Source organism: Buteo buteo, chromosome 12, assembly GCF_964188355.1.
Source record: "Buteo buteo chromosome 12, bButBut1.hap1.1, whole genome shotgun sequence".
Lineage (NCBI taxonomy): Eukaryota > Metazoa > Chordata > Aves > Accipitriformes > Accipitridae > Buteo > Buteo buteo.
In genome coordinates, this window is record NC_134182.1 from 26,513,706 (window position 1) to 26,527,385 (window position 13,680).

General features: G+C 42.8%; 1 protein-coding gene across 1 annotated transcript; it reads right to left on the reverse strand.

Moving 5' to 3' along the window:
- Window positions 1–2,594: 2,594 nt before the first annotated feature.
- LOC142037694 (uncharacterized) lies at window positions 2,595–10,371 on the reverse strand. The gene is given in 6 exon segments (XM_075042176.1): window positions 2,595–6,464; window positions 6,466–6,759; window positions 7,206–7,324; window positions 8,366–8,465; window positions 8,948–9,151; window positions 10,354–10,371. Coding segments are annotated over 6 exon segments (3,870 nt in total). The 3' UTR covers window positions 2,595–3,329.
- Window positions 10,372–13,680: the final 3,309 nt, after the last annotated feature.

Consider the following 13,680-nt stretch of genomic DNA (forward strand, 5'->3'; position numbering starts at 1 on the left):
AGAGATACCTCAGGAAAAAAAATTACTGTATTTTGTCTAAAACATTACTTTTGCTTTTAAAGTTTTCTGCAAATTGTAAACATTCCAAGGCTGCTTCTCCTTTCCAAATGCAGCCACAGATGTTAAAAGAAACTGGAAGAAGTATTAAAAAATCACCTGGATGTACAATAGACTGACAGAACACCAGTAGCTTTTCGCCGGCTCTTCTTCCACTGCCTCTTAAAAAAGCTTGGTTTTGCAACAAACTTCATCCAGGAGAAAGGCCTTTCTACCAGCCTCCATCATGGCAAACTAAAGGTTGCAGAATCAAATGAAGGCTTAGAGTTAATCCATTGTCCTTTGAATTGACTAGGTATTTGTGCCTGGTTTGAAGTAGTGTAAAGAAAGCAACATTCAAACTAGGCTTATTTCCTCCCTATCTGCCCCTTTCTAAAAACCAGGAGAAAGGTAACTTCTTATACCTTATGCAGCTTTTAGGGAACTAGGTCGGGAAGGAGAGTTAATGCTATTGCACCATTCAAACACACAAGTAAATCCCCTCCATTAACTCACCCCTCCTCCTGAGGATCTGGAGTCAAGAGTCCAAGGCCAGCCTAGAACTTAAGGCTTCCCAGTCAGTGCACTACGCTACAGCTCTGCCAGCACAGGGGACCAGTACAGTGGATAAATCATTTACTGCATGCCTCTGGAAACCACAGCAAAAAAAAAAAAAAAAAGAACAAAGAAAAAAAAGAATACATAAATAAAAATATATGCCATTTCATGAAATTGCAAGACAGTGTTAAAGCCTCTGTCTGCCAGTCTGCCTAGATGTCATCACCTACATCATCTCTTTTGTTCTTGTCCATTCCAGCAGTCCGAGGATTACATTTAGCCCTACCTCAAAAAAGACCAAATTAATCTTTCTTCCAGTGTGAATAAAGGGCATGAAGAGAAGTATTATTTAATTTGTACCATAGGAAGGTTCAGCTTCTGGAAAGCTGAAGACAAATATGGGATAAGGCTCATTTGCAAGGCTCTTGCTTTCCCTTGGTGCTAGCTGCTCTCCGTTCATGGCCAGCCAGGTTCAGCACTGAACACCACCACTACTTGTAGAAGCAACTGTAGGAAAGCAGAAAACAGGGGTATTGGATTTATATTTATGTCCTTTCCCCCAAACCAAAGTTAATCAACAGTATGTCCCGCACAGGTAACACAGCATTGAATAAGGTTGTCTGAAGAAGACTATTGTCCAAATTATTCTGTTTGCCGTTGCATGCATCGAGACCTTCATGAAAATCAATCTGGAAAAGCAAACTAACCAAAAAGCATGTCTGTATCCCAAAACAGCACCATCTAAAATGCAGAACTATGGAAAAATTCATCCTTCCCTTTAATATCTCCCTTCCCTGCACTGATATCCCTCAATACAAGGAGGCAGGAAAACCAGTTCCCCTCTTCCTCTGTGGATTTACAAGGGCCCAAGCACTTCACTGAAGAAATTGGAGAGGAAATGGGGGGGGGGGATTTAGCTGTCAACTGTAAACAAATAAACTCAGATATATAATAAAAAAAATACAGAAGAAACCCAAGAAACAACTACAAAGGACTTTTTTATAAACCAGGATTTAAGCAATCTCTACTCATTACCCAACTCCATTTTAAAAGTATCAAAGCATGTCAAACCTTGCTCTTTGGTTTTGACAGCAAATGGTTATTTGAAGAAAGTAGGGCAATGATACTAACAAAGACTTCTTATATTCAATGCAGTAACTGCTTAACATCATAAAAGAAGCTTAAAGAGCCTTTCTCAAACCCCTCTTCCCTTCTTAATTACCTTTTTTTTGGTGACGACCATTTATACTAGATTTCCAAATTCAGCTTAAATAGTTCTCACATTTCTAATATGAAAACCACCATAATGACTCTGAAAAATATTTCATACCTTCTTCACACACAGTCATGGAAACAGAAGAAAAATGGTGATTTCCCCCCCCCCCCCCCCGCCCCGGAGGTCCACATGCTGGTAGCGATTACAGAAATATGAACTCTCCCTGGGTTCCCCCACCCCGATGCCCCACCTCAAGATTTACATAGGGCTCAGGACTTCAAACAAACTTCCACTGATGATGTTGACGATAGTTCTTCCATTGACTTCAGCTGGGAATAAATCATTTTTTTACTGAGCAGGCTAACTGTTGAACATCTTCATCATCTACAGTTTCTCAATTTTACCAGCTACTACAGGAGTTAGAAACTAATTTAAATAAAACAGTTTCCTTGAGTTAAGAAAAAAAAGAAAATCGAGAAGAAAGTCTTGTTGACCACCATATGTTTATTTTTTAAACAATTTACAAATAAAAATGTTATATTTATCCAAGCAAACACATTTAATACTTTAGTCTTTAACAAGCTATACAAATGAGAACCATCACACTAGAGCTTTTGATAGCTCAAGGACCATTCAGGGTAGGCATGCATGTGTCTGTATCACATGAAGCGAGTCCAATTCCTGACACCAGGGTTCTAATCTTCTGCTTCTTCAGAGCTGGTCAGCTGCTAAGTGATTTAACACAAATAGTTACTGGATCACAATACAATGAAGGAAAGCCCATTTCAAATCATGTAAGTGACCTCAATATGTCTGGTCCAGGTGTCAGGCCACAGAGCCTTACCGATTAGTCTTCTTCTCCAAAAGCCAGTCGGGCAGATTTTCTCCCCTTGCTTATTGATGTGGCATCCATACATGTGCTTATACAATACAATGAAACAGCTTAAGTACAGATGTAATGCAGCAATAATTGCAAATCACAGAGACAGATAAACAAACAAAATCAACTCTAATCACATTCTTGCATTTCAAACAATGAAAGTAAACAAAACCATGCATTACAGTTTAAAGAAATTTTCAGTTTTAGCTCTTCTGCAAGTCTCCATTTCCTCAAATTCTAAATTGCTGTTCTTGAGCTTGTCCCAGTGGCTGGGCTACTCATGGTGCTACTGACACAAACAGGGTGAGCTGGAAATCATCCAAGAATGGTCAAAGAATAAAAGCCCCCAAAATAAACAACAAAGACGCACGCATTATAAATGAGAGATTCCATTTTAATAGCAGAGTGTAGAAAAGAAATTGGCAAAAAAATTCACATGAAAAAACATTTTACACAATTAATTATGAACAGAATAAAGTATGTGTCTGGTTTCCGATGATGTAAGTTTCACTTTAGTCAAGTCCTACCACAGGATGCAAAATACACCCAAACCCCTCAACTGGAACAAAAACCCAAACAAAAACCATATACATAATCCCAACTCTGGCTCCTCAAATATTGGGACTGGCTGGGTTCACTTCAACCCACTGGGCTTTCTGCTAAGCTTTCAGCAATTCCTGAATTTGTTGTAGCTTCCAAACTGTCAGCAGTTTCTGTTTGCTCAGTCTTCTTGCTCTGGATGGTGCATGCTTCCTTGCTTCCTGAGCCACTTTCATTTCCATGTGTTTCTCTGAGTTCAGGAAGGAAAGTTTCCATGCACCCAGAAGCCTGACTTTCTGCATTGCCTCCGTCACAACTCAGCGACAGCATTTCAGCAGCTCCACCTCTGCTCTCCCTCACTTGCAGAAGGATCTCAGACATGGGAGAAATGCCCAGCATTTCTAGAACTGGCATGACCACTCCTGTAGTGTCACTATTTGAGGACTGCAATCCAAGCTGTGGCATATCTTTTTGAGAAATCCGTGTGCAAAATTTATCTTCCTGACTACCAGACGTCAATGTAGCAAAATCAGTAATCTCTGTTTTATCCACTGTTTTTTCAATGCCCAGCTTCTTAAGTTTATTGGACTCCAACCTAATGGATGCAATAGTTTCTAGTTTTGAGACTTCTTCCGTATTCTTATTTAAATGTCCCACTGTACGGATGCTGAAGCATTCACGTTTTACCTTAGTATCTCCCAAACTGAAATCAATGCTTTTAAACTCGAGCTCTGCTTTCTGGAAGGGAGTATCATTATGTTTCACATCTTCTGACGTCAAAGAAACTTTATCGTTATCCACACAAACATCTGCAGAGAGACTTTCAGATCGCTCAGTGTTCAATCCTGAGTGAGTGCTATTCACATGAAAGTCATTGGCTGCTGAGGTTCTTAAAACCTCATGCTTTGTTTCTCGGAAGTGGACAGTTTCTTCTGAAAGATGGTCCCTATGGAAATCTGCTGATAAACCAACTACTGACTCTCGGACAAGATCAGAGTGAGCCCTAGAAAAGCCTCCAGTCCCTACTTGTTTTGCATCTCTCTTGGTAAAAACATTATCTAATGTTGCATCAGATCCGGTGTGTCCTAATGATTTTTTTTCAACTTCAACTACTAATTCTACACTGGATCTGAGTTCAACAATGTTCGCAGAGCAGGCGTTGACTAACCATGCAACTTCTTGCCTTTGGGTTTGGTTATCTAATACTGCATGGCCTGAAGGTTCAGATCGAACTTTTTCTTGACCTTTTAATACACTAATTCTAGTTCCTGTGTTGGCAAGACATGTGTCTGGCCGTACCTCTGTCAATTCTGAAGCACTAACTTCATTAGAACCACTTTTTATTTCTACATTTGGAGTATTTGGTAGATCCCAACCACTTTCAGAACAAGAATGGGTTGTGATGACCTGTTCTCCATTACTACTTCTGGAAGTGTCCCATTCACCAGGACTTCTTGTCAATTCTGAAATCTTATTTTGGGTTTCTGAAATTCGGGGAGCTTCGCCAAGGACTCCTGGCTGAGATACTTCCAAAGCTACACTTTTCAGTTTTACATCTTTTAAGGAGGCATCAATAGAATTCTGTTCTGTCATTACTGCTACTGAAGGTTTTTCTTTTGAGGTGTTTTGAGAATCACAGAGCAAGTCTGGACTATCAATTTCTGAGTGAGTTCTACAGTTATCACTTAACTTTTCCTCTACCAAATGGGAATTTTCCAAATTTTTAATTTCATTCTGTGTTTCAGGTAACAACGTCTTTGGGTGTAAGCTAAGCTCAGTCTTTACCGCTTTTGCTTCCCGGACTTTCATCTCTGCACCTTTCTCCAGGGTACCAGGAACATTTGTGTTAGTAATGGAAGTTTTACTTGCATCTTCCTGTCCAAGTTTCTCTTGGACCTCTGTTGTCTGTAGAACACAGAATTCCTGACTGCCTACCTGCTCTTTGCCTCCTGTATCCACAAGTCCAATTTCTGCAGGCATCTGGATACCAGAAGCAGTTTTTGTTTCTGGCAGTTCTGTGACCAACATTTCCGATAGCTGAGACTGAACTGGTTTCTTGTTCATTTCAGCCTGATTCTCACTAAGAACCCAGTTCCCTGTTACTTGATTATTACACTGTGAGGAATCTTCTTTCAATTTAGTCCGAACATCTGTTGAAAGAGGAAGCTGAAATTTTTGACCTACGTCTTTCTGAATACCATTTTCAACATCAGAGCTCATCTCAATATGAAGTATTGAAGTCTCCTGAGTATCAGTTTTCTCCAGCTCTGAGCTTTGCTCAGCTGAGTGGACTTGGCTAACTTCAGTAGCCATGTGCTGAGAATCCTCCTTCACGGAAGATGAGCTATTATTTGTTCTAGGGTTTGCAGATAAGTCTGCAGGTTTTGTAAGGTTAGAGCTTTCTCCATTTGGAAGTGCAGAACTTGCAAGCGTGCTGTCAGCCGAACCCTTTCCACCACTACTGTAGAAAATATCATAGAGATCTTTAGCATTGGCTGTGGCCAAGCAAGAGTTTCGTTTCTCTACCTTTTTTGCCTCATCACTGAAAGCAGTTGAAGGTGGTGGTGGTGGAGGGGGTCTCACAGGCATTGCCAGCATTGTCTGTTCACTTTCAGACACACCTGGAGCTACTTCATCTGCAGGGATGACAGCTGCCTGCTGGACTGCTGGTGGAGGAGGGCGTGAAGGTGGTATATCAGAAGTTTGAGAAGACTCACTTTTCTCTGCTGCTTTCAGATCCTCCTCTGCCCCTTTTAAAATTACTTCTTCTCCTCCAAAAGCTTTTGAGATGATATCCGGAGGCAGTAGAAGATCTGCATTGGTTCCTTTTACTACAGGCAGTGGTTTGGTGGCAGCTCCAGAGGATTTTCTAGATAAAAAGGTGTTCAAAGGTGCTGGTTTGCTAACTGTTGCAGCAGTAGACTTCCTGAAAATCATGGTGGGGACTGGTAGATTAGGTAGAATTTTTGCTGGTGTTGATGTGAAAACAACTGGTGTCCATGGGCTAGTGTGTGGAATAACAGTCTTTCCAGACAGCTTGATTTCAATGGGCTTGACATGGAGTTTCCCAGACTGACACTTGCTCTCCTCTTTGTTTCCTTCTGTACTCTCCTCCTTTGGAATAGCTCCTCCCAGGGTTTTATCCTCTCTCTCAGTCTTTTTCCAGCTGAATTTCCCAAAGGAAGTCTGACTTGGTGATTCCTTTTTAGATTCCTCTTTCTTTTCTTCTTTTTTTCTCCTCCTTCTTATCTTCCTTCTTCAGTTTAAGCTTGATACCCATTTTTCGCCCAGAAGAATCTATTTTGCCTTGACTTTCACTAGTCCCTTCTCCAAGCTCTGGGATGCTCTTTGCTTCCTCTTTCTTTATTATTTTTGGTTTCTTCTCATCCTTCTCTTCTTTCTGTTTCTCAACTAGTTTCCTTTTCAGCTCACTCTGCCGCCTGCGCTCTGTTTCCAGAACTACAGCCAACCCAGCTTGACGGTCTAGATTTCTCCTCTCTTCATAGAGTGGGTTTTCATCTATGTATTTCTGTGGAAATAAATGGCACAATTTTAGCCACTGTTTCCATGAAAAAGAAATAAATAAATCAGCTCTGTAACAGTTTTGACTTGTTCAGGAAGTGCCATCTCAACACTAAGAGAGCAGAAAACTTCTTCCTACCAAGAAACCGCGATGCTACAAAGACCACATTCTGTAATTTAATGTGAATTGAGTGGTGGCTTGCAGCAGTGCTGTCACTTTACAGAAGAGTTTGAAAATCAACGCTGGGACTTAAACACCATTTCAACCTCATGCACGTGAAAGATTAGTCTCTGTGTAGTGGGAAGTTCTGCTTATTTAGTTCAGTAGAATGTAGTGAAGATAACCAAATACATATACTCTGAGGAGTCAAATGTCATTCTTCAGGAAAGGAAGACAGAACAAGTAGAATCTAACACAAGGAATGACTCACTCCTGGTACAACAGTTACCAACCTTGTATTTCTCATTGTGGGGATGACTTTTCACATGCTGCTCTGCTGAGATTTGATCTCCAAAAAATTCATGACAGAGCTGGCAATAATATCCAGTAATGGGAATCAGAAACTCAGAGCCTGAAAAGGCCGAAGAAAATGATCAGAGAAACAAAACTTAATAAATGCCAAGCTCTTAACAAAGCCAGATAAACATATCAAAGAACAACAGCAAAACTTCCAGCCATGTTGCTTTTGGAACAGTTAATGCTGGTCTCCTTAGGCTTACAGTACGGGAAACACCACTACCAGGAGCAAACATGTAAACTGAAGAAGCTTGATTACTATGATTTAAAAAATTATTTTAGTGCTCTCCATTGTATTAAGGCTATCCCCTATTCAAGTAGGTTAACATTTCCTACAGTCTTAATCTATTTTCCATCTTTGTGGTATAGTCTGCTCAAATACTAAACACCTGGTTTATAAAAAGAACACAAGTATTTTCATTGAAGTTCAGCAAGACTACATCCTTGTGCCTACAGAACCAGCTGCAGTTATCTAACACACTGCAGATTTTCCTTTAGTGGGCACTACTCGAAGTACGTAACAGATTAATAAACTGAGACTGATCACTGGCAGGCCTATTTAGACGTTCAGGTTTTAAAGCTTGTATTAATTTTCTAATCACTTACAGCCCCTTCCACACAGCTTCCTCAGATTCTCTGTATCCACGCTCTACCAAGTACTTATCAGTGACTTTTCAAGGACACGTCTACTAAAAATGTATTGAATGGAAGGGTCTGTTGCAAGACTGCGTGGAGTATTGCACAAGATCTGCCCAAACACAGCAAGCTCTTGTGGTCATGTTCTGAATTCTAATATGTTAGCAAAAATCACTTTAGAACTATACTGGAGAAAGAAAAAGTCACCTGGTATTCAAAAGAGAAAACTAAACTCTAAAAAGAAGAGAAGGAACCACACTATGTTTTCCTGCATTCTTGCTTCATGACCTTTTTCCACAAGAACAACCAGGAAATTAAATTATTTGTCTTTTACCTAATAATACAGTATCTATATGTGTTCCTCTAACAAGGTAAAGTTTTGAAATTCCTTTCTCTGAGCAACTGGAACCTGCTGGAGGGCAAAGGGAGATGAAACCCAAGCTAAAAAAAATCAACGTACCTTTGGCAGGAACAGTTATCTTACCGATGCGTTTTATGGAGTCTTGTTTGGTCTCACTCTGGGTCTTCGAAGCCCAAGGTCTGTTGTAAGGATCCAGGGTCTATTTGCACAGTGACAGAGGTATACAGGCTCATATATTACACTAGCAAGGCAAGTACACTTGTCTTTTTCCTTTTTAACATCCTTTCAGAACACTGAACATTAAAATCAACTTGCAAATATTTACAGGAACTATGTTTTCCTCTCCTTCCCCTCCCATTTTGCAATTTATAATGAGAAAATAACCTGTGAAAAGGGTAAAATGTGAATGATAGCAAAGAACAGGTAAACATAAGAAACACAAATATCAAATGCTAGTTTCCGAGTGAACTGGACACAGGCCCCATTTACACTAGTCAGAACATACCGGTACCTGTACAAACTGCTCAAGTCCAACGTTAGGGAAAAAGAATTTGATAAGCAACTTCTTGGGTTCATTATTACTTCAGGCTCTCTTGTAAAATGTAGTTCTGTGATGTATGTTTTAGTGTTAACATTTATAGCAATATGAAATGCACTTAGTGAAGGAAGCCTGCAACATACCTGTCTGTGTTTCTTATTATGCATGTGTGTGAAAAAGTCAAACGTGGTCCCGCAGATGGTCTTGCAGTCTTTGCACCAGTGGTTCCCTGCATCGTAATACTCATAAATATTGGCCAACTGGAAAGGATGTTTGGAGGACTGTGAAGAGTATTCTGCTGGCTTCGGGCTTCTACCTCTGGATTTTTCATTAGTAGTTTTTGATTCCTAAATTGAACAAAAGGAAACACTTCTCTAAGACAAGGCAGGACAGACATAATGCTCTAGAGCTCAGAACCTGCCTCCAGCAGAAGCCACACACACCAAAAAAACCCCAAAATTTATCACCTGCTTTTCAGCGCCCAGGCTAATTCCACTGTTTCAGAGAGCTGGTATTGCCGACTAAGATGCTGCATGGCCGCAGTGAAGAGCTTCCAATAAGGTTCCCGGATGTAGTGGCTGGATGGTTGTAGGTAATCAAGGAACCAAATGAACAAATTCCCTATGGCATGCACCCTTCCCACTTCATGGGTTTCACATAAAGATCTGAATAGTTCCAATTTACCATACTAGCCAAACAGTGCCCAGAAGACCTCAAATGGTTCCCCTAGAAGCATTCAGAAATTACTGTAAAGTAGCTTGGATGAAAGCAGAATGAAAAAAGAAGTAAGAATTAGGTGACTAAATGTATTTAACTCAATCAGCTTTATCAGATTATTTGACAGTTCCTGAATTCTCCAGGAGACTCGTTGCTTAGCGTTAATAGAAAGATGGTGTTTTGTTAACTACCTAAGTATATAAGCTGAAGCATCTTGTGATTTAAGCATGTGATATTTGCACTTACATTGAGCTGTACAGAAAGGCATCATACATTTCAGGACTCTAGCCAAAATTAATACTATACTAGCACTGCAGAGTAGCAAAACAAATAATCCCTGAAATAGATCATGAATGAGCCCTGCTAATTTAGATTACAATAGTACTAGAGGTATGTTGAGTTTTGAGTTACATTTTCAATGGCTGAAAGCCCATTATGTTATCATTTCTAATCTGCATGGCAGTCTGGAAAGAATAGCATGTTAACTTAGACCCGAGTTGGTTGCATGATTTCCAAGTTATTCACTATTGGTGTTGAACAAATTTACTTAAGCAGATTCAAAACTATTAAATAACATCTGCCTTACTTGAAATTCCATTGGATAATCAGGGATAGATACTCTCCTATTAACACCAACCCACACAACATACATTGTAAATAAAACAATGAGGAGACACCCAGGCTACTATGCACCCCACAGATAGCACTATCCCAATACAACCTAGTTCTTGATAGCAGAGTAGGAAGTGACCGAGTAAATACTTGCATATATTCTGTCTGCAAGAACACCGCAAAGCTGACATTCTCTTAAACAATGAGAAGATCAACTTACGATCTGCAGGAAGTGCATGGAAGGTTGTTCCTGATGTCTGAGAAGTGTCACTGTTTGTGTTATTTACAGACATACACCCACCCAACATATCCTATGAAAATACTATCTCAATCAGAACTTTAAAAAGACAATGCTTCTCACATAGATAGGGGATAGCCAACTCTTAAACCCTGTTTGTGCTTAACCCCAGCTCAAAGATACCTTTATAATTTGCTGCTCTTCAGAGCCCACAAGGGACAATCTGTCTGTTTAGTACAACCAAGCTGGCCAAGCTGTTTCATCCCTTGTAGTACTTTTCTTCTTTCTCCTTTCTGTATTTTGCTCCTTGGTGAAGAAGAAGGGGGTTAAGAAGAAAGTTAGCATTTTTATCTGCTCTCTTTCCCCGATGCTCCTCATCTTGTTAGTCTCTGACGTTGGCAGACACGGGACTCGTTGCTAACTGGAAATGGGTAATCTGTTTCTCCTGAGCTGGGAGGGGATTTTGAAGATGGTGTATGTGTCAGAGCACTGAATTTTTAGCTGTCCTTCTAAGGTTTATGCAGTTTGCCACTTGCCTGTGAACTACTTTCCCCTGTACCTCCCTCCTCATTGGTCTGGAGCCACGTGGCCAATTTCAGACAGGTTTGATGCAGTGGGCAGGAAAAAAATAGGAAAAAAATGAGCACAGGGGAAGACAGACCTCATTCATTTTAGCGGCGCATGGAATAAGCTTGTTGAAACCCCTTATCTAATGGCGATGACAGAGGCAGAGGCAAATGATGCCTTTGTCCTGAATGTTGCAAACGTCTTAAGTCTACAGATGTGAGCTCTCAGTGTAGATTAAACTTACCGGGCAAGTGGAACTCTCCGGGAATGAATTTCGCGAACAACTACCCCGTGCTCCGCCGTAGTCGATCTTAATTTTTGTTCCATCCTTACTAAGCGTAACAATTTTTTTTCTGGTGCTGGTAACACATTTTGGCTCTCCAAAACCAGGAAGCCTGGTGGGCTCAAGATTAGAGAAGAGCAGCAGCAAGGTTTTTAAGTGGACGGTTTGAAGCTGGTGCCCTGTGGAGGTGGAGAGGTTAATGGAATGCGGGAAGAAGATGAGAAGAGCAGCTACGACTACCATGAATGCCACCAGCCGTGGGTCTCAGGGGGTCGTCACCATCCAGCTCGAACAGGTGTAGTGTGCAGGCACTGTTTCCGCCGTTCAGTATAGCTGTTTAGCACTCTGCATGAACTCAGTCCTCTTAGATGCACCGTCAGACGAACTCGTGGAAGTTCATGCAGACGCGAAACCCAGGGTGGCTCTGTTTTACCTAGACCCACCCTCGTTTATTGGCACCTCCACGACAGCGAGCAGATGAGAGCCTGTTGGGTTGCCTCACCCCGGGCTGCAGGGCCAGCCTTGCCAGCCCACCTTTTTGGCGCTTGCACGCTGTCCGCCGCCGCTGCTCTCGGAGCGGGGATCGCCGAAGGCAGAGGTGTCCGAAACCACTGCCTGCTTGCAGGTTGGCTCCGTATTTAAGATCCTCTGCGTGCCAAATATTACAGGCGGTCTTTGAAAATCTCTCGCTGGTGTCCAGAAATAACCTACGGCCACTGTTTCTCTCTGGCAGCTGCTGCTTGCCCGTCAGCGCTCTGCAGAACTCCTGGGCTCGCGCTAACAAGCAGCCCTGCAGCGAGCAAGCTCACAGGGCGCGGCACAAGCGCGGGGCAGTCTGCGGCACCTCCCCGACCCCGCGTGAGGGAAGGCCGCAGCGCGGCGGTGGCAGAGACGTGACCCCAGAGGGTCACCGTGGCCCGAATCCTGCTGTCCTCGCTGTGTGTGCCCCCGGCCAGGCGGAGGGGTGCTGGGTGACCGTGGTGCTGCTGCTGACGGGCGGCTGAACCACCTCAGAGCAGCCGGGCCGGGGGAGGCGACTGCTCGCGGCTCTGCTCCGGACAACGGGCCTTGCTCCTATCATCGCTCGCTCCCCCAACGTTTCCCCTCGGGAGACAGACACCAGAACTACCGTTTTTGCTGAAGTCCCCTGTCGACAGAGCTGGAGAGGGGTCTGCAGAGCCGCTTACGCAGGACGAGCCCGGGCTGGGGCTGGTTGAGGAGGAGGGGGCTCCGGCTGGCCCGGACGTGCGTGACCCGTCTCTGGAGCACAAGCGAGCTCAGCTCCCCACGGCTGCTCGCGCAGGCAGCTCCGAAAGCTGCTCAGCCCTGGCAGGCAGGGCCAGTCCCGGGCTCATCTGGGACGGGGATGGGAGGGAGACGTCGCCTTTGCAGCCGGGGGAGGTTGGGAGCCAGCGGTGCTTCCGTACCCCCTTTCTGCGGGTGCAGGGGATGAGCGGCTTTGTCTGCTGCTTCATCCTGAGAGGCGGTAGGTCGTTTGCTTTGAGGCACACCTTTGTGGTTCTCGTCTTTACAGCAATTCTTCCTAGGTCAGATGTTCCAAGAGCGGTAACTGTCGCAACCTATTTATTTCCTCTGCGTTTCTGCAGAGTATCGTTTTCTGTATCTTACTTCATAATGTCTGAGGGACGGATCTGGTAATTTTTCCTGCTGTTGATACCGTATTTTAACAGATTTTTCTCGACGAAGCCATCGCCAAACAGCCAGTTATAAATCTGGCGGACTTGGCAGGAAGCGAAAGGCAAAAATCCTCCTCTGAAGGATCTGAAGGAGACAGGTTGAAGGAAGGCAGGTGGGTAAATCTAAGTCTAACCACATTAGGAAATGTCACCAGCTGGTTTTCTTTTTCTTTTTTTTTAAAAAAATCCTTCCCTGTGAAGTAAAAATTAAATTTCTGCAGGTGAAAAATAGTTTTCCCTCCATTCAGGATTCCTTGCCGTCTGGCTAAAGAAGTTACTTAAATGAATAAAGCCTGAGATGTCCACAAGCACAAACATACTGAAGCCTGTGCCTAAGCATGAATATACGGAAGGTTCTAATCTGGTAGCCTCTTCCCTGCCGCCGGCCCCCCAGATTTGCTTTTCATAGTCATGCTTCTACTTTTCACTTTATTTTCCCTTAGTGCTCTGGCTGAGGTTGCTACAGGAAAGAGAGTGGTGCACATCCCATACAGGGACTTGGTCCTGACGAGACTCCTGCAGTCTGCTCAGGGGGGAAGAAGCAGGACCATCATGGTAAGTTGATTCTTGAATTTATAACCCGCTTTGCCCATTGAAATAGAATTGTGCGGCTCTGACATTGGTGAAAGTGAGTGTAATTTAAAAGTTAAGCTTGCTTCCTGTGCAACACAAAGGGGAGAACCCTTCTGCTGGTCAAAAGCTTCTAGCCACTACTAAACGTGTTACTCAAATGGAGAGCACTTCTGTTTTCGGAACAGAAAT